Genomic DNA, 24,672 nt, shown 5'->3' with positions numbered 1-24,672 from the left:
ATGATTGATTGAACCCCAATCCCTTGGTGATTCAATCTCTTAGATCTTGATCAATAGTCAATTCTTTGGTCTAATTGCTCATGAAGAGAGATATGCTTGGTCCCTGATTATACCACACATCATCATAGTTCCAAGTAGAGGGAGGATTATATGTCACCATATCCAAACACCAAAACCCATATCCTACTCAAGTGTGAGAAGGGATTTCTAGCCTGGTTTCATGTTTTCTTTTCCAAGGTTCCCATGAAACCTATTTTGCATTCAATCTCTTTTCCAAGATAATTGAACACTATCATTAAAATGAAATTCCTTCTAGAAAATCAAAGAGAAGATGAAGAGAAGAAGAAATTAACTATCATTAATCCATCAAGTACAACAGAGCTCTGATAGCGAGAATTATTGTCAGTCTAGATTTTCTTCCTAAAGAAAGGAATTACTTTGTTGTAAGCATAGCTCCAAGCCAACAAACAACTCTCACATCAAATTAAAATATGGTTTTTTCACAAGTACAAACCCCAAATGATAATTAACCGAAGTATTTAAACTCCAGGTCATCTCACAAGGAATTACAGTGAAGTGCTCAATTATTGGCTATGAAGATCAAGGGGGTTTGGTTTTTTTGTGATTTGAAAGAAAATATAAAAGCACAAATTAAATGACAAGAAGGTAAAATAACAAGAGCTAATAAAATGAAGGAAAGAACTCTTGGCTAGACATAGGTAAATTGAGATCACCATCTTTGCCAACAAACCATACATTGACAATTATGAGAGGCCAACCTATTAGGTCTACTTCCAAAAGCTTTAAGTACGTAATATCTACTCCTAAGCTTGAAGTAAGTCAAATAGGTTTGATCACATTAACCCATAAGTCCCAACCTATCTACTAATTAGATTAGTAGTGGGTTAGTGTCAATGGATATCAAATTGATCACCAAGGGTTCTCAAATCACCAAATCATTGAGACCCAATGACTCAAGGTCACCCAATTCCCTTAGCCTAGGCCAAGAGTAAGGAAAACTACTCAAAAACTAGTGTAAACATTTTATCAAACACCTAGAGTGCAATAAAAGTAAACATCATAAATTGTAAGAATCAATAAAATCTACCAACTACCAATTAAACTCAACAATCAAAACAAAACATGGAATTAAACTAATTCTATTAATATGTACAAAAGAGAGAAAAATGAAAAAAGTTTACCATGGTGTGGTGTCTCCTACTTAGCACTTTTAGTTTAAGTCCTTAAGATAGACCATTGATGGGGTCCTTGCTCTGGTGGCTTATGCTTGAATTCATCCTTGAATCCCCACCAATGTTTGCATCTCCAATTTCCACCGGGATTCCAAATTAGGTGCATAAAGCCTTCAAGTAAGCTTAAGTGAATGACAAGGCCCCAAGAGTGTTGATTTTTGAAATGAATTCCAGGGTCCCAAACCTTATTCTTGCATTCATCTTCTTGTTGACTACCATAGTTAAATCCGGGTGACAAGACTTGTGAATTCTCAATTGAGCATCCAAACATTATCCTAGACCAATGCAATTTAGTTCTACACCATCCATTGCTATTCAACTTTGAGCATGCAACCATCATGAACTTAGAGTGATGTTCCCAACCACTACACAACTCTCTCCCACTCTTAACTTCACAAAGAGTTCTAAGTTGACCATCATTTTCAATCAAACCATATTCAAGTGAGAAAGTAAAGCTTAGGGATAGGAATTTTACCCACTTGAATGTTGTGTTGGATGATGGTGACTTAGGAAGGGAAACCTCCCCACACTTAGACAATGCGAGGTCTACTCCCTTGTGCTCTTTCTTGACAAACTCCTCCTCTTGGCAAGCTTCTTCAACTTCAACCTCCTCCTCTTGACAAAGTTCTTCACATTCAACCACCTCTTCACCAACTTCTTCTAGCTCTTCCCCACTCTTCATGTCACAACATGGAGGTAATGTGGAACTTATCTCAATATTTACCTCAATGTCAATAGGAGAAGATTCCTCAAATACCAAAGGATCATATGTTGGTGTGGGCTCATCTCCAAGAGGAAGATTTGTTATTTGCTCACCTTCTTCCAATTCTTCATCATTCATTATATACTTACGAGGTTGCGCATTACCCTCCTCAACATCATTTTCAAGTTCAATGGAAGAAAGTTCAACAACTTCAACAAAATCATCAACAACATCACTTTGTGTGGAAGTGCTCTCGCATGGATGAATGAACACTGCGCTCACTTTGAGAACACAACGTTCCCCTGGAAGCAGCAACCAAATGCCATTTTGATCCACTTCATAAAAGGCCACAAAGCCCACTCCAATTACTTGAAGACTAAATTGGAAAGTGTATAAATAGGATAAAATTTGATTTCATAAGCAGGCTGGATCATTTTTCTTTTCCTTTTAGTTTTTATTTTTTTTAAGCTTCACTTAGAGGAAATGGGTAGAATTGAGATCTAAGTTTTAGTTTACTTTCTATTTTCCTTCAGCGATTGATCTACGGCAATTACTTTTCTGTTTTGGGTACTGGATCTCCTTTTAAATTTTGTTTCTTATTCTGAGAATTGGAGGATTGTAGATCGGATCTGAGTTTTCGTTTCTGTTTTTCTTGCTCTGTAATTATTCTCTTTGTTCTTTTATTCTTCCTCAAATTTTACTTTCTGGCTCAAGAATTGAGAACTTGATCTAAGCCTTCCTTTCTGTTTATTTTTCTTTTGCAATTTTCCTTTTCTGTTTCACAATTTTAAATCAAATCTGAGTTTCAATTCTGGTTCTCATATTTTACATTTTCTTCTTTAATTCACTGCAATTTACCTTTTCCAATTCTGTTTTAATTCCCAATACCCAAATCCCTTTAATCTTCATGTAATTTAAGTTTCCTAGCAATTTAGATTCTGCAATTTAAATTTCTTGCACTTTAAGTTTCAGTTATTTACTTTTCTTACAATTTAAGTTTCAGCTCTTTTAATTTCTTGCACTTTAAGTTTCTGCAACTTACCTCTTCTGCACTTACTTTTATGCCAATTTACTTTCTGCACTTTAGCTTTCTGTAATTTACTTTCTGTTAATCAAAAATTCACTCAAATCATCGAATATTCACTTTCTAAATTCATCACCATACTAAAGTTGCTCAATCCATCAATCCCTGTGGGATCGACCTCACTCATGTGAGTTATTACTACTTGATGCGACCCGGTACACTTGCCGGTGAGTTTGTGCAGAATCGTTTTTCCCTCATCAAGTTTTTGGCGCCGTTGCTGGGGATTGATTTAGATTGACAATGATTAAGTAGGTGATAATCTAGATTAATCATTTTTTTCTCTTTGTTCTTGTTAAGAATTTTAACTCTTTGAGATTTTATTTCAACTAACCTTAACCACACTCTAGTAGTAGAGTATTTTATTTTAGTTTTCTGGTTTTGTTTCTGTTGTATGCCAGGAGGAAGAAGAGGTACACCCACCTCTTTTGATTCTGAGCTAGAGAGAACACTCTTGAGAAGAAGAAGAGAAGCAAGAGGGAAGGGAGATATTGGAGAAGAAGAATCAAAAGAAGAGGATCAAGAGATGGAGGGTAACATCCCAAATCCACCTGAGGATGTGGCCAACAACAATGGCCAGCCTCAGAGATGAGTTTTAGCCTCTTACACTATCCCCAACCCATGGAATTGTGGGAGCAGTATCCTAACACCCAATGTCTAGGCTAACAACTTCGAACTCAAGCCTCAATTAATTTTCCTGGTCCAGAACAATTGTCAGTATGGAGGAAGTGCTGCTGAAGATCCAAACCAATACCTCTCTGTGTTCTTAAGAATTTGTGACACTGTCCAAACCAATGGAGTCCACCCTGACATCTATAAGCTTTGGTTATTTCCATTTTCACTGAGAGACAAAGCCACACATTGGTTAGAAACCTTCCCTAAAGAAAGCATCACCAACTGGGATGATCTAGTGAGTAAATTTCTAGCCAAATTCTACCCACCTCAAAGAGTCATTAAGCTAAAAACTGATGTACAAACCTTTAGGCAGCTAGAAGGAGAATCATTGTATGAAGCCTGTGAGAGGTATAAAGCTTTGATCAGAAGGTGTCTAGAAGGAATGTTCAGTGAATGGGTGGAGTTGCAAAATTTCTATGAAGGCTTGTCCTTACCTTCAAGGAAAGCTTTGGATTATTCTTCGGGAGGATCTTTGCAAATGATAAAAACTGCTCAAGAGGCACATGATCTCAAAGACATGGTGGCCAACAATGAGTACTTCTGAAAAACAACCAATTCCAAGGAAAGGTGTATTTGAGCTTGAAGGAGTTGATACAATATTAGCTCAGAACAAACTCATGCACCAGCAACTTCAACAGCAAATTGACATGATGACAAAGAGGATGGACGGATCACAACTTGCAGCAGTGAGCACAACTAACCAACCATCAGTGGTGTGGGGACAGCAGGAGGAAAGCTATGAAGAGCAGCAGCCTGAACAAGTGCAGTACATGCACAATCAAGGTTCTGGACCAAACGACTTCCATGGAGACACCTACAACTCATCTTGGAGAAACCACCCCAATCTGAAATGGGGAGAGAACCAAAACCAACAACCTTGGCAAAGGAACTCTAACCAAAACAACTCCTGCAACACAAACAACCACAATTATTCATCCAACAACTCCAACCAATACAAAAACCCACAAAATACATATCATCCACCCCACAACAACTCACAAAACACCCATCTCAATACCCCAAACAACTTTCACCAACAGCCATCACATCTCATGCAACCACATCCAGACTCTCAGAGGATCTCTAGCTTAGAAATGTTGATGGAGAAACTCATCAAAACTCAAGAAATGGCAAGACAAGATCAAGCCCTGACTCTCAAAAACCAAGAGACCCCAATGAGAAGTCTTGAGAGACAGATGGGATAAATGCCTAAATAAATTACAAAGATAGGTGAAAAGCGAGCAAATGCATTCCCTAGTACCACTGAAAACAACCCAAGAGACACAGGAAAAGCCATCAAATGGGAAGAGTGCAAAGTAATCACTTTGAGAAGTGGAAAAAAGGTGGAGAAAGAAGCCATTACTCAAGAAGAGCACAACAAAGAAGGCTTAAATAAAGAAGTGAAAGAGCAAAAGCAGGAGCAAGAAACTCCCACACAGAATGATAAGTCAACCAAGAAGGAGGCAGTGAAAGCATACCAACCAATATTACCATATCCTCACAGGTTCAAGGGAGAAAATAAAGAGAAGCAATACTCTAAATTCTTGGAGATATTCAAGACACTACACATCAACATCCCTTTCATAGAAGCACTTGAACAGATGCCACTATATGCTAAGTTCATGAAGGAATTATTGACAAAGAAAAGATCCTTGAAAGAAGGACAAATGGTTGTGATGACCAGGGAGTGTAGTGCCATCATCCAAAGAGAATTGCCAAGGAGGAGGAAGGACCCAGGGAGCTTTTATATCCCCTGCACCATAGGCAACATGATAATTGATAGAGCATTTTGTGATCTTGGTGCAAGCATCAACCTGATGCCTCTATCCTTAATGAAGAAGCTTCAGATTCATGAATTGAAACCCACACAAATAGCTCTCCAAATGGCAGACAAATCCATTAAGCAATCACTTGGAGTTTTGGAGAATGTATTGGTAAAGGTGGGAAAATTTTTCCTCCCATTTGACTTTGTCATTCTAGACATAGAGGAAGATCATAACACCTCCATCATTCTAGGGAGACCTTTCCTAGCTACAAACAGAGCATTAATAGATGTTGAGAAGGGAAAATTAATGCTGAGAGTGCACGAAGAGCATATAGTTTTTCATGTCTTCAAGAGTTTGCAAGACCCCAATCAAGAAAAAGAGTGTAAGAAGATTGATATGAGAGATCCAATCTTGGAAGAGGCACCTGATGAGTCACTCTCAATGCACTCAAGCTCATGTTGGAAAGAAAAGGAAGAGGTAGAAGTGCTGCAGCAAGCTCAAGGAGTTGAGAAGGAACCATAACCAAAACCTCCATATGAGATCCTTAGTAAGAACCTTCCAAAAATTGAGACTCCAAAACATGAACCACCTCTTGGAAAAGAAAAGAATTCTAAGAAGAAAATGCCAAAGGGGTGGAGAAATAAGAAAATTCCCACTAAAGGCTTCACACCAGGGGATAAAGTGATGCTAGCTTACCAACCAATGGAAACATCCACACATTTCTTTGGATACTACACAGTTAATAAGATCCTCTCACTTGAACATGTGAAAATTATCAAGAATGATACTGGAGGAAAGCTTACAATGAGAGGGGAAGGGTTGAGGCATTATGTTCATCACCCTTCCTAATGAGGGAGAACCGTCAAGCTAGTGACGATAAAAGAGCGCTTGTTGGGAGGCAACCCAACCGGAGGTAACTCTCTCTTCGTTCACTGATTCAATAAGAAAGTTAAGTAGATTTATCTGTATTGCAAGGAGCTAAATTTGGTGTTACACACCAAAGTAATTCAAGGGTGATTGTTGGATGCTAAATATGGTGTTCCACCAAAGATTTTAGAATACATTGCACCCTCAGCATGACTAGTTATCAACTCCAAACAATTAGAGAAACTATTTAACAATTGTTTAGTTTTTAGTTCATAGTCTGTTTTCTAGTTCATAGCTTGCTTTTCTAGTTTATAGTATGTTTTCTTATTAAGAGCACTTGTGGCTTTCTGCATATGTACAAACTGCTGCATAAGGCAAGGAACTAAGTTTGGTGTTCACACACCAATCTAAGTTCAGAAGTCTAAAAAACATACATGCATGCTAACCATTTTTCAAGTGCTTGGGGAATAAGAAACTTCCAATATCATTGCAGAAGATCATCCAAGTTTTTGGAAGGATTAACTATCATCAACCAAAGAGATAAAGAGGAATGTGAAGACCAGCAATGATGATGATAAGGAGTAAAGCAAGTAAACTCCAAAAGGTTGTATTGTTTTATTATTAGAAATGATATTGTACCCCTGTCTGTCTGCCTAGTATAGCTTTTCTGTAATTCAATAACTGAGATGCTTGATAATTCACAACACTATACTCTTGAAAACTTGCTTGCACTCAATATTCCAAAAAGGCATCAAAGGACAGTTCTTTGAAAAGAAGGATTGAGGAATTAAAAATTTTTGAGGCAAGCAAAAGATTAAGAGAAGTGATGGTTCTAGTTGTATGATTGTGTATTGAGGTTGCATGTTTATGAAAACTTGCATGGGAGCTCATAGGCAGGACATAGAATTCAAAGAAGTAGTGTGGAGATTCTCAAACATTTATTGATCCAAATAAAAGAAAACAAAAGAAATAGAAAAAAACAAAAGAACATGGCAAAAGGCTCTGAGCATCAATTACTAAGAAAAAAAAAGAAAGAAATAAGAACTCAAAGAGCTACCATCCTAGTTAAATGCTTGTGGTAGAATTGTGTCAAAGAGAGAGGCTTGAGCAAGTAAATCCTAAGGGGTGCTTCAACACCTAATACCTTAAAACCAACTGGTTTAGGAGTATTGATTGAAAGCTTATTTAAAGAGCTGCTTTGAGACATGACACTTAGAGTTAATGCCAAAACACAGAAACCATAAGCTGCTTTAAGGTGATTACCTATGGAGAGATCTCCAGGATATCATTTGGATGAAAGTCCTAAGTTCTAAGACTTCCAAGATGTGGGGACTAGTAAGCACTGAAGCCCTTGCATGAGCATACAATTTAGAGTTCACCCCACTGTCACTTAATCACTTCATTCACAGGACATTACAAGTTATTATTCAATCCATTCCAATTGAAAGAACCTTTGTGCAAAATTCTTTTCTTACTTGGGGATAAGCAAGGTTTAAGTTTGGTGTTGTGATGTGATGAGCGGATATTTTATACGCTTTTTGGGGTCAATTTCATGTAGTTTTTAGTATGTTTTAGTTAGTTTTTAGTATATTTTTATTAGTTTCTAGGCAAAATTCATATTTCTGGACTTTACTATGAGTTTGTGGGTTTTTCTGTAATTTCAGGTATTTTCTGGCTGAAATTGAGGGAGCTGAGCAAAAATCTGATTCAGGCTGAAAAAGGATTGCTGATGCTGTTGGATTCTGACCTCCCTATACTCAGAATGAATTTTTTGGAGCTACAGGAGTCCAATTGGCGCGCTCGCAATTGCGTTGGAAATTAGACATCCAGGGCTTTCCATAAATATATAATAGTCCATACTTTGCTCAAGGATAGATGATGTAAACTGGCGTTCAACACCAGTTCCATGTTGCATTCTGGCGTTAAACGCCAGAAACAGGTTACAAGTTGGAGTTAAACACCAGAAATAGGTTACAACCTGGCGTTTAACTCTAGAAACAGCATAGACACGTGTAAAGCTCAAGTCTCAGCCCCATCACACACCAAGTGGGCCCAAGAAGTAGATTTCTGCACTATCTATCATAGTTACTTATTTTCTGTAAACCTAGGTTACTAGTTTAGTATTTAAACAACTTTTAGAGATTTATTTTGGTATCTCATGACATTTTTAGATCTGAACTTTGTACTCTTTGATGGCATGAGTCTCTAAACTCCATTATTGGGGGTAAGGAGCTCTGCTGTGTCTCGATGAATTAATGCAATTATTTCTGTTTTTTATTCAAACATGCTTGTTTCTATCTAAGATGTTCATTCGCACTTCAATATGATGGATGTGATGATCCGTGACATTCATCACCATTCTCAACCTATGAACGCGTGACTGACAACCACCTCCGTTCTACCTTCGATTGAATGAGTATCTCTTGGATTCCTTAATCAGAATCTTCGTGGTATAAGCTAGAATCCATTGGCAGCATTCTTGAGAATCTGCAAGGTCTAAACCTTGTCTGTGATATTCCGAGTAGGATTCAGGGATTTAATGACTGTGACAAGCTTCAAACTCACAAGGGTTGGGCGTAGTGACAGACGCAAAAGGATCAATGGATCCTATTCCAGCATGAGTCAGAACCGACAGATGATTAGCCGTGTGGTGACAGCGCACCTGGACCATTTTCACTGAGAGGACGGATGGTAGCCATTGACAACGGTGATCCACCAACACAAAGCTTGCCATAGGAGGAACCTTGCATGCGTGAAGAAGAAGACAGAGGGAAAGCAGAGATTCAGAAGACAAAGCATCTCCAAAACTCCAACATATTCTCCATTACTGCATAATAAGTATTATTTAATCCATGCTCTCTTGTTCATTTGCAAGTCAACTGATAATTATAATTGATATCCTGACTAAGAGTTATAAAATAACCATAGCTTGCTTCAAGCCAACAATCTCTGTGGGATCGACCTTAGTCACGTAAGGTATTACTTGGATGACCCAGTGCACTTGCTGGTTAGTGGTACGAGTTGTGAAAAGTGTGATTTACAATTCGTGCACCAAGTTTTTGGTGCCGTTGCCGGGGATTGTTCGAGTTTGGACAACTGACGGTTTATTTTGTTGCTTAGATTAGGAAAAATTTTTCTTTTTGGTTTAGAGTCTTCTATTATTGTTTTTGGTTGAAATTTTTTTAAAATCCTTATTTTCTCTTTTTAAATTTTTCGAAAATTTTATAAACTAATGATTGAGTTTTTTTGTTTGAGTTTAGTTTCATATTTTAAGTTTGGTGTCAATTACATGTTTTTATTTTTTTTTTAAATTTTCGAATTTGTGTTCATTGTTCTTTCTTAATCTTCAAGTTGTTCTTGTTTATTTTCCTTGTTTGATCTTTAGTTTTTCTTGTTTTGTGATTTTTCTTGTTTTTCTTGTGCATTTTTGAATTATTAGCATTCAAAAAAAAAATAATAATAATAGTTTTTCTCTGTTTAATCCTTGCATTTCTTGAATGTGTCTATGTTCTTGTAAATAGTTGCTCCTTTGAGTCTTTCTTTCTAAAATCTTTTCGAAAATAATCTTTCTTTGATTAAATCTTATGTCAAGCTTTAAGTTTGGTATTTTCTTGTTAGTTTTTATTTAATTTTCGAAAATTTATTTTTGTTTTTCTAAAAATTTTAAGTTTGGTGTTCTTCTTTTTATCTTCTTGAGTCCTTTGAGTCTTTGATTTTTGTTCTTCGTGTTTTTGTGAATCTTCAAGGTGTTCTTGAGTCTTTCTTGCGTTTTGATCTTAAAATTTTTATGTTTGGTGTTCCTTGGTGTTTTTCCTCCAAATTTTCGAAAATAAGGAGCATTAGATCTAAAAATTTAAAGTTTTGTGTCTTTTTATTGTTTTTCTCTTTCCTCATTGAATTCAAAAATATCTTTTTCTTTTATTTTAATTGATTTTTCGAATTTTCCTTTTAAAAATTCAGATTTTATTTTAAAATTTTTATTTTATCTTATCTTAGTTTTAAAATTTCAAATTCAAATCTCTTTCAAAAAAAATCATATCTTTTTCAAAATCTTATCTTATCTTAATTCAAAATTTAAATTCCTTATCTTCTCTTACCTAGCTTATCTTATCTTTTCTAATCTCAAATCTTAAAATCAAATCTTTTTCATATCTTTTCTTTTCTTTTTTATTATTTATTTTATTTTATTTTCTTACAAGTATCTTTAATTTTATTCACAATATCTCCCTTTCTCCATCATGGACCTAAGTGGAAATGAACAGTCTAGAAGGACTCTGGGGTCATATGCTAACCCCACTACTGCTTCATATGGGAGTAGTATCTGTATACCCTCCATCGGAGTCAGTAGTTTTGAGTTGAATCTTCAGCTCATTATCATGGTGCAGCAAAGTTGCCAGTATTCCGGTCTTCCACAGGAAGAACCTACAGAGTTTTTGGTACAGTTTTTACAAATTACTAGCACAGTACATGATAAGAAAGTAGATCAAGATGTCTACAGCTGTAATAAAAATTCATGAATCAATATTTCCCTCCAAAACGGATGACACAGCTAAGGCTGAACACCCAAGGCTTTAAACAAGGAGATAATGAATCTCTTTATGATGCCTGGGAGAGATACAAAGAGATGCTAAGAAAATGCCTCCAACGAAGCCCTTTCTCCAAATTCAGATTTGCGCTACGGGCGTTAAACGCCAAGCTCGGCATTTAGCGCTACTAAGGCAAAAAATATTTATGGCATTGCTGTCTTCCTGGCGTTAAATGCCAGGCTCTGTGTTTAGCGCCACTAGCATGTGGTTCTAGCACATTTTACGAAGCACCTGGCAGTAAACGTCGGGTCATGGTGTTTAACACCAACTCAACAGAAGGCTTGTACGCAGCATAAGGTGCCTGGTGCTAAACGCCAAGTAGCGGCATTTTGTGCCAGCTCAACAGAGTTAATATTTCTGCTTTTTCTTCTGCGCGAACTCCATCAAACTTACTCGGATTTTTTCTGAAATCAATAAAACTACCACAGTGCGCATCAAAGTAGCATCCAAATAGGGTTTAAATAGTAAAATCTTAATAAAATTTAATAAATCAATGTCTAAAATACTAAGAAAAATATAGAAAAGATGCTCACGCATCACAACACCTAACTTGAATTATCGCTTGTCCTCAATCTCTTTAAGCTTGAACAATTGCCCAATTCCTTGATCTAATTACTCATGGGAAGAGATGAAGTACGATCACTGATTATACCACATGTTTTTCTAGATCAAAACATTGGTAGGATTATATGTCACCATATCCATCCAACCCCCAACCTAGTCCAACATGAGAAAGCATTTCTAACATAATTTCCTCATTCCTCTTTCAAGGTTCAGAGGAAATCCAAGTATGAGCAATTTCTCTTCCGAGACAATTGCTCAATTGGATGAAGATCGAAAGCTTTCAAGCAAATCAAGAGAATGGAGAGAAGAAGAAGAATGAAAACAATCAACCTATTGAATTGCAATAGAGCTCTTTCTCCAAATGGAAAGAGTTGGTAACTAAAATATTTACAAGGTAATGGAAGAAATGGAAGATAGGAAAGGTGTGGAAGGGAGGGGTCCGAAGACCCACTCCCAGTGGTGTGTGCCAGGGGATGTGTATGTGCGTGATTCTGGACTCCTCCTTCAATCCATAATGATTTCAATGTAGAAACTAAGGCCTTAATATAGGCTCTCCTAAATTACAAAATGAAATGAAATTAAAAGCAAATTACAACTAAATGAAAATTCCTATTCTAGATTCTTCTTGTGGCCTTCATTATTTGAGAATTATGGGCTTGCTTGCTTGAACTTTGAAGTGGACTTGAGAGATAAGTGAATGAAATTGAGGTCCAGGGTGACTTGGTGTTGGTGCTAACGTTAGCCACACTAACGCTACAAGTGTGGAGTTAGTGCTGACATTAGTTCCCCTAACGTCATGACTTGCTCCAAGTTGGTGTTTTTGGGTCTTAAAAATGCCTACTGTTTGTGCTCCAATTTCATGCCCACTATAGACTATTATACATCATTGGAAAGCTCTGAATGTCAGCTTTCTAACGCAACTAAAAACATCTCAATTGGACGTCTCTAAATAAAGTTATGCTCCTTTGAAGGGGACAAGGTCACTGGCATTGTCGCTAGCGTTAGTGGCACTAACGTGGCCACTAACGTTAGCGTTAAGGGAGTTAATAATGCTAGGTTATGAAGGTCAAACTTAATGTCCACCCCATACTATTATATATTGTTGGAAGGCCCTGAATGTCTAGCTTCCAATGTTCTTGGAAGCGCATCATTTAGAGCTCTATAGCTCGAGTTACATTTCTTGGAAGGTGAAGAGGTCAGCTGGCCTTACTAAAGGTTGATACCATGCTCCTCTTTGCACTTTCGGGGTAGGTTTTCTCCCTCAAATTTAGTGTCCATCATGTAGTGCCATATATGCTTGAAAATCTATGGCTTCCTACTTTCCAATGCCACTGGAATGACCTCATTTAGAGCTTTGTGCCTCAAGTTATTCTTGTTTGAAGAAGACATGGTCAGGATACCAGGGGCTCACATTAGTGCCCACGTTAGTGGCACTAACGTGGCTTTCTTTGTCTTCGCTCAAGTTAATGGAGCTAACTTCACCATTAACGTCATATGCTCTCCATTCTTCACGTTAGTGCCATTAACTTTGCCACTAACTTGGCTCATTCTCCTTTTGTCCACGTTAGTGGCACTAACGTGGGTCTTCCCTCTGCTTCTTCTTTTCTCTGCTTCACCTTTTAAGCTCCTTTCTTCTTTCATGCTTGTCTTGTGGTTTTTTACTTCCTTTTTCTACCAATTTCTGTAAAATAGGTTGACTCAAAGAGATGAAAGTAATCTATGATTTAAGCACAAAAATACTCAATAATTAAGCATGATTAGTGAAAATTAAAGGTGAAAAAGCATAGAAAAACAAGCCATGATGCCCTGGCATCACAACACCAAACTTAAATCTTGCTCAAGCAAGAAAAGAATCATGCAATATGGTTTGACAATCCAAGGTAAGAAGAATAGCAATGTAATGTTCATGGTTAGCTAGTTTTCTATGCATGGAACAATCACAAAAGAAATTCAAATGATTGATGCTTCTATCTAGCTCACTTTATGAAGTCTTTTCTTTCTATTTCTTCCTTGAAACAAGCTTTTCATTTCTTTCTTGGCTTAGCTTTTTGGGTGCTTTGCACCATGAGTTAAAAGCAAAGCTACGACTATAAATGCTTTGTTTTCAAGTATTACCACTTTATACATAAGCACCACAAGCATTAAATTAGAGGACTCTTTCAGCTTATTTTGTTTCTTGTCTTCTTGACTCTCTAATCACTGATGCTCAGAGCCTTGAGCTTTGAGGGAGTTCTTTTGCACTTGAGCCTAACCTTGACTCTAAGTGTTTTGTTTTCAAGCTTTTTGCTTGATACATAAACACCACAAGTACTTAACAAATGAATTGTCATTGGTACTCAGAGCCTTCAACTTTCTCATTCTTTTCCCTTTCCTTTTCTTGCCTTAATTGCATTTACTTCTTCAAAGTTTTTATGATTTCATGAATTTCATAAAATGTCCTAGATGAAAATTTCAATTAAACAAATTCAAAGGCAATTGAGCAATAATAGTCATGCTAGCTTCCCAATAATTATAAGCTCATGCTAACTTCTTCTTTAATTACCTTGTTTGTTTAAGATCATGATTCTTAATTTCTTTGACTCACAAAATTCAAGATGATAATCATGATATCATAGCAACATGTTACAATTCAGCAATGAAGCTATGCTTATTCACAGCACACATGTATACAAAGGAATAAGAGACAATCATGCAATTGAAAATACTGGAAATAAATAAGAGGAAAAGGAACTTTACCACGTTGTAGTTCATCTTCATTGTTGTTGTCACCTTTCTCCTATTCTTCCCCTTCCCACACCAATTTAGGATGATTTCTTGTCTTCAAGCAACAAATAAAACAGTGGTGATGGGGTTCATGATGGGTCATGAATGTCTTAAACAGTGGAGTGTTAGTAGTACATGTGTTTTGGTGAGCAAAATTAAGAATCACAATAAAGGCACAAGAATAGAGACATTGTGATTGCAAAAATAAGAGGGTGTGCAAGATACATTGCATCGAAAATGAGTGGCACACCAAACTTAGTGTGACACTTTCAATTGAAATTGATGCAAGTACCCAGAAAGATTGGAAACAAATTGTTGCAGGGCAACACCAAACTTATCTTATGCAATCTCATCTCAATTTATTTGAAGGAAAACTAAGTAAAACAAACTATTTTGTATTAATAACACAATCACCAAGAGCAAGAGATGTCACGAACAGGGGCTTCTTGGTGAGGCATTAACACAAACAATTAAGGAGCAAGAGAAAATAAAAGATGAAAGTAATAGAAACAAAATAAAAAATGTCTAAACTACGTAATCGACCAACCGGTAGTTTGTTAATCACAATTAATCCCCGGCAACAGCACCATAAACTTGATACGGAGAAATCTATCTTTCAACAAATTCCCTTTGGCAAGTATACCGAATTGTCATCAAGTAAAAACTCACAGTAGAGTGAGGTCAAATCCCACAGGGATTGATTGGTTGAACAACTTTAATTAGAGGAGTATTCTAGTTGAACTAAGAAAAATTAGTTTGAGAATAAAATAGCGAGAAACATAAATAATAAGAAATGTAAATAACAGAAAGTAAATTGCAGAATATAAAGTGCAGAAGGTAAATTGCAGAAACTTAAATGGGAATGGGGGTGATTTGCATAAATTTTAAAGAGCAGAATGTAAAGATAATGGGAAAGATCAGAAGTGGGGGAGTTCATTGGACTTAGTAGGTGTTGCATTCTCATCTCTTCCTCAATCCACGCATTCATTGATCTCTTGGCAATCTTAGGTGATTGAATCCCAATTCCTTGGCAATTCAATCTCTCTAAGCTTGAACAATTGCCCAATTCTTTGATCTAATTGCTCATGGAAAGAGATGAAGTACGATAACTGATTATACCACATGTTTTTTTTATATCAAAGTATTAGTAGGATTATATGTCACCATATCCATCCAGCCCCCAACCCAGTCCAACGTGAGAAAGCATTTCTAGCATGATTTCCTCATTCCTCTTCCAAGGTTCAAAGAAAATCCAAGTATGAGCAATTTTTCTTTCGAGACAATTGTTCAATTGAATGGAAATCGAAAGCTTTCAAGCAAATCAAGAGAATGGAAAGAAGAAGAAGAATAAAAACTACAATTGATCCATTGAATTACAACAGAGCTCCCTAACCCAATGAAGAGGGGTTTAGTTGTTTGTAGCTCTGGGAACGGAAATTGAAAATGAAAAGTGCATTTCAAAAGTAAACAGAATTACAGAGAAAGTAAAAATACAGTGTGTTTACAATCCTGGATCCTCAGGTGCCAATCTCCCCTTTCTAGTTCAAAACTACGCCTATATATACTACTTCTCTGATCTTCAGTTCCCTCTGCAAGTCTCTGAATGTGGGCCTTTAAGCATAGTTGAAGTAGTTAAAATCTCAGTGGGCTTAGCTCAGCTTGCTGGAAGAGTTTTAGTCAGGTAACTATGACGTTAGTCAGGCCGTTAGTGTGGTTAACGTCAAGTGTAAAATCCTGGTTCGAAGACGTTAGTGACACTAACTTAGTCACTAACGTCCTCAGACTCTTTGAAGTCACGTTAACCCCACTGTTAGTGGCACTAATGTGGCCACTAACGTAGCCTTTCCTAACCATGATCACGTTAATGGTGTTAACTACACCATTAACGTTAAATTCATCTCTTCTTCCACGTTAATGGCCAATGTTAGTGGTGTTAACGTGGCCATTAACGTGGGCATACTGATAAACCCCATTTTTAGGGTTTATCTTGTGCTTAATTTAGGAGATTTTATGACCTTCTACCCATATTTATTCAATGAAATAGCATGGTTTCATGATTGTCTCCTAATTTGTGCTTATGTGTGAAAACATGTTTTTTAGGCCCTTAATTGCTAATTTTGATTCACCTTTGATTCCACTAGATGCCTTGATGTGTTTGTTACTGAATTCAGGATGGAAAGTCTAGGAATGGATCAAAGTGGTGAAGAGGAAAAGCATGCAAGTGGAGAACTCATGAAGAAACAAGGATTTGGGATGCTGAGATCGACACGCACGTGCAACATACACGCACGCGTGGATTGTGAGGTCGCATGGCGACGCGTACGCGTACATGACGCGTACGCGTGGATAGCAATTTTTCAAGCGACGCGTACGCGTGACCCATGCGTACGCGTCGGTGCTCGTACGTGACTCACTTAAAGGCAATCCGCTGGGGGCGATTTCTGGACTTTTCAGGCCCAAATCCAACTTACTTCTGATGCTATTTAACCCAAGGATTGAAGGGGGATCAACCATCTAGTTACCAATTAGTCTTAGTTAGTTTTAGTTTAGTTTTGGAGGGAAAGTTAGTTTCTAGAGAGAGAAGCTATCTCTTCTCTCTAGAATTAGGTTAGAGGTAGATTAGGATTTCTTAGATCTAGGTTAATTTGATGCTTTGATTTACTTTTCCTTTATCAATTCTTGTTCCTCTACCTCTCCTCTCTCTAGTTTAGCATTTAATTCTTGTAATTCTCTACTTTTATGTTGATACACTCTTGTTCCTCTTATTTCTCTTTTAATGCAATTTATGATTCATGTTCCTTTATTGTTGAATTGCTTTGTTGTTGTTTAATTCCTTGCAAATAGTAGTTGTAGATTTATAATTCTTGCAATTTGATTTTACTTTCTTTTTATGCATCCCAAGTGTTTGACAAAATGCTTGGTTGGATTATAGAGTAGGTTTTTGTTCCTCTTGGCCTAGGTAGAGTAATTGGTGACTCTTGAGTTATCAAACTCCTTTGTTGATTGATAATTAGAAGTTGCTAATTAACTTGGATGCCACTAAAAGGTTAGAGGTTAACTAAGTAGGAGCAATGGATAATTGTTGTCACAATTGAGGAGGATAATGAGGATAGGACTTCTAGTTCTCATACCTTGCTAAGAACTTTGTTAGTTGTTAGTTTATTTCCTTTGCCATTTACATTTCTTTTCTATTACCTCAAAAATCCCAAACATACCTCATAGCCAATAACAAGAACACTTTATTGCAATTCCTAGGGAGAACGACCCGAGGTTTGAATACTTCGGATATTTTTATAGGGGTTTGTTACTTGTGACAACCAAATTTTTGTGTGAAAGGATTATTGTTGGTTTAGAAACTATACTTGCAACGAGAATTCATTAGTGAAATTCTTTACCATCAATTATCCATTCATCACATGCCTTGGCTCGAAGACGTTAGTGGTGTTAACTTCACTACTAACGTTGCAAACTTCCTCTTCTTCTACATTAGTGCCCACATTAGTGGCAATAACGTGGCCACTAACGTGGGCTTCTTGGCCATTCCCAACGTTAGTGGTGAAGTTAACACCACTAACGTTGCAAAGTCCCCTTCCTTCCACGTTAGTGCCCATGTTAGTGGCACTAACGTGGGCTTGTGATGCCATTCCTAATGTTAGTGGTGTTAATTCACTACTAAAGTTGGGGCTTCACCTTTCTTCCACGATAGTGCCCACGTTAGTGGCACTAATGGGGACACTAACGTGGGCTTAAATGACCTTCGAAGACATTAGTGGTGCTAACTTCACCACTAACATTGCAAGCCTTCCCTTCCCCACGTTAATCGCCATGTTAGTGGCACTAACGTGGCTCTTCTATGCTTCTTCTTACCTGAAATCAAACAAACAGAGTGCATCAAAGTCTTGCTCTTGATCATTAGATGATGCATCATGCATTATATCATTCAATTCTTGCATTCTTCTCATGAATTTGTTTAGAATTCACAATGTTTGCTTGGATCAAGGCGTGGATGCATATTCAACCAAATACTTACTTATTTCCTAAGAAAGTACATGAAACTAGCCTAAAACATACAAAAAATGGCTAGTAAAACTAGTCAAGATGCCTTGGCATCAGTTGTAACTCTAAATGTTTTGTCGCAAGAATCACATGACACAAAAACACTAGAAGAAATTAACTGGGGAACGCTTTTGTATTTTCCCAGTCAGTGGTGCTCAAAGCCTTTGGCATACTCTTTATTTGCCCTAGGCTTTGACTTTAAGTGTTCTGTTTCAAGTTTTACCTGACACATTCACACCACAAGCATATGGCTAGGAAAACAACTCTTTTAAGCTTTTTATCGCACTTAACCTTCCTAGACATTGATGCTCAGAGTATTGGGCATTACTTTTTGTTTTCTTTTTCTTTTTGTTATTTCCTTTGCTTTAAGGATCAATTTCTTGTTTAATTTAGAGAATTCATAACATTTCTCTAAATTCCTGTACTTCAAGAATCAACATATTTAACTCCAAGATCAAATATGCACTATTCTTTTCATGTATTCAAAACCACAGATAAATACCACCACATCAAGATAAACAGGACAATTCAGAATATCTAAACTCAAGTTCTCATGCATTATGCCACTTCTTTTTTTTCTCCTTTTTTTTTTGAATTCAAGCTCAATGGGTGATACATGTGACAACTTTTTCACCTAAAATCAAAATAATAAAACAATTAACTAGAAATAGAAAGACTAAAACTGCTAATGCCCATGCAAAGGATTGAAAATAAATAACAAAAAACAGGAAATAGTAAAAGCAGAAATAGGAAAATAACATAAAAGAACTCAACCACCTCAATCGCCCTGGTGGCTGCGTCCTCCCTCTGATGGAGCTCTTGGGAATCCTCTATGGAATCACTACAAAAAAAAGAGTTTAAAATGGCATTTATATTATGGCGGTTTTAAAGAACCGCCATAATATTCAGATATTATGGCATTTTCTGGTGTTGCCATAATTAATTTGCATAAAATGGCATTTTTGGTGATTCTGGCGGTTCTAAACCGCCACATCAAAACCCATCATTAAAAAAAAGCCCAAATAAAACCCTTCCCTAACAAAGGAAAACCCTAACCCGAAAATTCATTACTGCTGAAACTAACGCGTGCTGCCACCAAAACCAAAAACGAAGGCCTGTGTTCTGCTCCAGCGACGATCTGCTCCAGCCACTGCTCCGGTGACGATCTGCTCGAGCGACTAATTCGGCGACGATTTCCTCTAGCAGGTTCTCCTCTGGCGGCGTGTTCTCCTCTGACGGCGTGTTCTCCTCCGGCTACAATCTCCGTGTGAGAGCAAGGTTGATCTTATTTCTTTCTCTCAATTTTCTATTATTGTGTAAAATACCTAAAAATTTGAAATGGAAAATTAAGTTGCAGAAACTTCATAAAACTATGAGATTTGTTGCGTAAGTGTTTCCTCCAATGATCTTCTCCGGCAGCGATCTCCTCCATCAACGCTTCTCTTTCATTGATGAGATCTGTTGCGCAAGTGTTTTCTGCTGCCTTCGAAACTGATGTCAGCGGCGACGTCCACAAACAAGCAGTGATGGAGGCCATCAAGCTCAGTTACCGGCACTTTCGACACTGCTTCCGTATATGGCTCCGAACAGGCTCTAAGAGAAGCAATTGTTGAAGCACTTAAACTTGTTCTCACAAGCTCCAAGGATGATCTTTTCATCACTTCCAAGTTATGGTTATCTGATAACCATGCTGATCTTGTTCTTCCTGCTCTACGCAAATCACTTCAGTAAGATCTTCAACTCTATTCTTTTTGCTTTCTATTGTATTGAAAAAATGATGTTATAAATGAGTTAACTACTACTTTAGTAAGATCTTCAACTCTATTCTATTTAACTATTACATAGTTGATTTAAGAAAAAAATAAAAAAATAGTTTCGTTCATCAAAAGTAATTTTAATTTATTCAACCTAAATCAATATAATTTATTTTTGTTGTTTTATTTCTTAAGCTTAACAAAATGTCTTAATTAGCATGCCAATTAAAGAAAACAAAACAAACAGCGCTTTCACTTAGTAGAATGAATGAATAATTTTTGGTAATGCATATGCAGGAGTCTTGGATTAGAAGACTTAGATTTCTACCTTATTTATTGGCCAATGAGTGCCAAGCCTGGATTATTTAAAGGGAGTTTGGACTTCACTGGAACAATATCACAAATTGGGCCTTGCAAAATCAATTGGAGTCAGCAATTTTTCTATCAACAAACTTGAACATGTCCTTTCTTTCGCTACAATTCCTCCCGCGGTTAACAAAGTACATATATTCTCCGTAAAATTATGCCAAGCCAAGCAAGATTACTACATGTTTGGTATTGTTGGGAATTGAATGAAAAAGTTGCTAATATTTGAAGTGTGAATTCAGATGCAAGTTCTGGCAGTGAGTGTTTCATATCTGATTTGTTTGGTGAAAGAGTGAGTATGGACAACACCATCCACCATTTGGTTAGCATTTTCGGACTTGGAGCAGGTCTTTGCTATCAAAAGGTAATTACCAAATAACATTTCTCATTCTTTACAATTATTTAATCTTATTTTTTCCAAAGTGAGATAAATATTAGTTTATTTGAACTAATCAAAGTGAATTAAGATGTCTTTAAGATATCGAGGAACAAAACCCATTTTTTAATTTCATTATAACTAATGCCTAATTATTGTTTCATATGTGGGAGAAGTGTGGTTCAGAGATGGTGGCATGTGTTTGAAAAACAAAGATGTCAAGTCCTTTCTTGCATTTGAGGGAGCTTCTCAAGGAACTTGATTTTAGGGACACCCCTCTTAATTTGGCTGCTGATGTAAGTACTTCTACTTACCTTTATCTTTTTGTGATATACTTGTTTGTTTAAATAATGAAATTGCTCCTTGAGGACTAATATTAATGAAGAGAGAAAAGAAGAAGAAAGTATAACGATTAATTAATTAATTGATAGATCATCATTTTTTTTTGTAATGATGTGTGAAGTTTAAGTTTGTGAAACTGATAGAAATAACTCAGGTAGCACTATGGCTTGATTCTAAAATATATTTTTAATGCTTTGACAGCTTTGTGAGCACTTGAAGAAATACCTTGGTACCCGGCATGAACTAGTTAGTAGTATTCTCCTTTAATTTTCAGCTTGAGTATTGGCGGCAAGCAATAATCTTATTAGTCAAGTATGCTTTGATTCTTGGTTTTATAATTCTATATACTGATTTAGATTTGACATTTTCTCATTGCAAAGGGAACTAGCAGACAAGGTAGCAGCAGTTGGATTCCAGCTGAATTCTTAATTGTAGTTCCTGATCTTCTGTATGGTGACTACTTCTATAGTTCCTGATCTTCATGTAGTAAGATAATGTGTACAACAGAAGAAACTATATGTTGTTGTTCATATCTTTGCTTTTGATCAACTTGCTGATGTTTATTTTAACAAAACTACTATTAGCTGCCACTATTGATCGTTTTAGAAACCAATTCAGAATCTCCTCTAAAAAGACCATAAATTTGGGAGAGAGTATAAGAAATAAGTTAGTTATATAGTTAATAAAATTAATTGAATTCTATTTAGCCTTCTATATATAGAAAGAGCATTAGTATATTATATATAAACAGCTACATTGATCATTCTTGTATTCTAATAGCTTACAATGATAATGTTCGTATTGCATTGAGCAATATAGACTCCAAAAGAATATACATATATAGTTTCGTCATTCTCCCAATCCCAAATGCAGGTATTTAACTGGAAACTTCCTCACGGGAGATGTAAGTGAGGCATGGATAGATAAAGCTAATAGGAAGCACTACTTGTAAGTTATCTTTCATAAGCCAATTTATATAATTGATCGAAAAGAATAATAATTAGCTCTTTGTTATTATCTTTAATTTATGTTAATCAATATTCGTATGTGTCTTCCTTATTCCCAAATTATTATATTTTGAAACAAATTCTACAACTTGTTTAGAGACCTTTCGTACAATAACTTCAGCATTAGTGGGAGCCAAGATAATCAAGGATGTCAAGATGAAAATACGTAAAAGCGCAGTCATTGCATTATTTGTGTCATTTTTGGATACAATACCTTTTCATTAGAAATTAGCATAAGATTTTTATTAGTCTATTTGACCTTTCATTTTTGTTTTAGTCTGTTAGGGACAATGACCTTATAAAATTTGCTTACTTTTCTGTAGCAATTCTGCAGCAACTCATTCAAGATGAGCCAGGATGCTTGTTGGGAATGTGCCATGGCAGTAAGCATCTTCTTATCTTTTTATTTGTTTATTTTTATTATATATATTCCATGACCAATGACAAATTTGCATCTTATTCTCTTATTAAAATTCTGCAATAGCAGTGAGTCTAGTTAGATTGTTAATGCTAAACCATTAGTGCTTTATTTATTTCAATCTCAATAATGTTAATAGATTAAGATCAGACATGAGAGTCAGACAACCTTTTTCTCAATTGTTGTGAATAATTCCGAGGCACTACATGCCATGGTATGTCTGTTCTTTTCACATGAATATATATATACACACACTTGTACTTATGTCCCCTCCTAGAAACAATAAATTCCCACTTGGTGATGCTTAATTTATTTAATTATTGGAAAAAATCCTGATTGGTCTGCTAAATGGATTTATAATTGTTTTCTTTTTTGGCAGCATGTTCGTATCAACAGTGAAGAGGCTGCGAATCTTGAAGAGTTCTGAGCTTTCTACCTTTACCCGTGAGACGGAATCTTAAATTATATTCTTATTGATAACATTTATATTGCGCCATCATTAGATGCATTGCTTAATTTTTTGAGGGGTAAAATATTATGAAAATTGAAGAATGCTTTGTTCATGGGTTTTTGTAATTAGACATGTGATGAGACAAATTCAATGTACTTTTTAAGGTATAAAAAACTGAAGCATATAAATAATTGATCATCCTAGAAGGTCTATTATTACACTTGAAGGAAATAGAGATCACAACTTCTTGTTTTATGAACTTTTCTTTATGGTAATAATAGTTCACTTGGTTAGAGATTTTTCTCAGTTTTTCTATAATAATATAAAACTCAGGATAAAACAGAAATCTAAGCAGTTTTCTAAGTTGTATATAGATCTTTGCTGCTAATCTTCTTTGAAAAGGTAATTAAATAGGTACTGCCTTGCCTCTTCTTTAAGCAAATAAAACAAAATAGCTTTGGATATAGTAGAGAGAAAGAGATTCCAATAAGTTGATAATAAGGTAGATTAGAATAATGTATGTGACGTACACACACACACTATATATATATTTATAATTATTGTAGGCACATATTTAATTTCTCATCAATCTCTCATTATACAATGATGATCAATATCGGAGCCAGCCATATAAAACATCATTGGTATTAAATGATATTACTAGGGACGGAGCTAGTGAAATATTAGAGAGGGGGCAAATATATTTACACAATAAAATAAGACTAAAATAAAATTTTAAGGGGGACTAAACTGAAATTTACATATAATTTACATATAAAAAATTAAAATTAGGGGGAGCCATTGCCCCCGTTTTATGTATGTAGCTTTGCCCCTGGATATTACAGTCCTTAGTAGAGACATACATATTAAACATAAGTGCAGGATAAGGAAAGAAAGAGTGGTGCCTGATGAGCGGATAATTTATACCCTTTTTGGTATTGTTTTTACATAGTTTTTAGTATGTTTTTATTACTTTTTATTATATTTTTATTAGTTTTTATTCAAAAATCACATTTCTGGACTTTACTATGAGTTTGTGTGTTTTTCTGTGATTTCAGGTATTTTTTGGCTGAAATTGAGGGACCTGAGCAAAAATCTGATTTAGAGGCTGAAAAAGGACTGCAGATGCTGTTGGATTCTTACCTCCCTACACTCGAAGTGGATTTTCTGGAGCTATAGATGCCCAATTGGAACGGTCTCATTTGCGTTCGAAAGTAGACATCCTGGGCTTTTCAGCAATATATAATAGTTCATACTTTGCCCGAGATTTGATGGCCCAAATTGGCGTTCAAAGTCAGCCTAAAACATCTTGGCGTAAAACGCCCAAACTGACACCAGGATTGGAGTTAAACGCCCAAACTGGCACCGAAGCTGGCATTTAACTCTAGGAACAGCCTATGCACGTGTAAAGCTCAATGCTCATCCCAAGCACACACCAAGTGGGCCCCGGAAGTGGATTTCTGCACTATCTGCACTTTGTTACTCATTTTCTGTAACCCTAGGCTACTAGTTTAGTATAAAAACTACATTTAGAGATTTATTTTACATCTTTTGACCATCTTTGATCAGTCTTTTATCTTATGTTCCTATTTTGATCATTGTACACGTTTGGAGAGGCTGGCCTCACGGCCATGCCTAGACCTT

General features: G+C 36.2%; 1 protein-coding gene across 13 annotated transcripts; it reads left to right on the top strand.

Moving 5' to 3' along the window:
- On the top strand, window positions 20,654-24,355 carry LOC107610146. Of its 13 annotated transcripts, none has more exons than XR_002350138.1 (8): window positions 20,654-20,798; window positions 20,987-21,106; window positions 21,354-21,398; window positions 21,533-21,600; window positions 22,026-22,100; window positions 22,483-22,542; window positions 22,957-23,021; window positions 24,087-24,355. XR_002350138.1 is itself a non-coding variant. In XM_021106017.1 (7 exons), exons 2-6 carry the CDS (start codon window positions 21,026-21,028, stop codon window positions 22,508-22,510), a joined length of 297 nt encoding a protein of 98 aa, XP_020961676.1. In that variant the 5' UTR covers window positions 20,654-20,798; window positions 20,987-21,025; the 3' UTR covers window positions 22,511-22,542; window positions 22,717-24,036. The 13 variants fall into 13 exon arrangements, 4 of the variants coding, with proteins under 4 accessions (XP_020961676.1, XP_016167718.1, XP_016167716.1 ...); XR_002350143.1 differs by adding an exon at window positions 22,717-22,791 and having other exon boundaries at window positions 21,533-22,100; XR_002350142.1 differs by having other exon boundaries at window positions 21,533-22,100; window positions 22,717-23,021.

Source organism: Arachis ipaensis, chromosome B07, assembly GCF_000816755.2.
Source record: "Arachis ipaensis cultivar K30076 chromosome B07, Araip1.1, whole genome shotgun sequence".
Taxonomy (NCBI): domain Eukaryota; kingdom Viridiplantae; phylum Streptophyta; class Magnoliopsida; order Fabales; family Fabaceae; genus Arachis; species Arachis ipaensis.
This window is presented reverse-complemented; position numbering and strand designations above follow the sequence as displayed.

Coding starts and splice junctions, on each gene's coding strand:
- LOC107610146 (XM_016312230.2), top strand. CDS start 21,026: ATGTCAAGTCCTTTCTTGCATTTGAGGGAGCTTCTCAAGGAACTTGAT. Junction 21,399..21,532: donor TTGGTACCCGGCATGAACTA/GTTAGTAGTATT, acceptor CTCATTGCAAAG/GGAACTAGCAGACAAGGTAG. Junction 21,601..22,025: donor ATTGTAGTTCCTGATCTTCT/GTATGGTGACTA, acceptor TCCCAAATGCAG/GTATTTAACTGGAAACTTCC.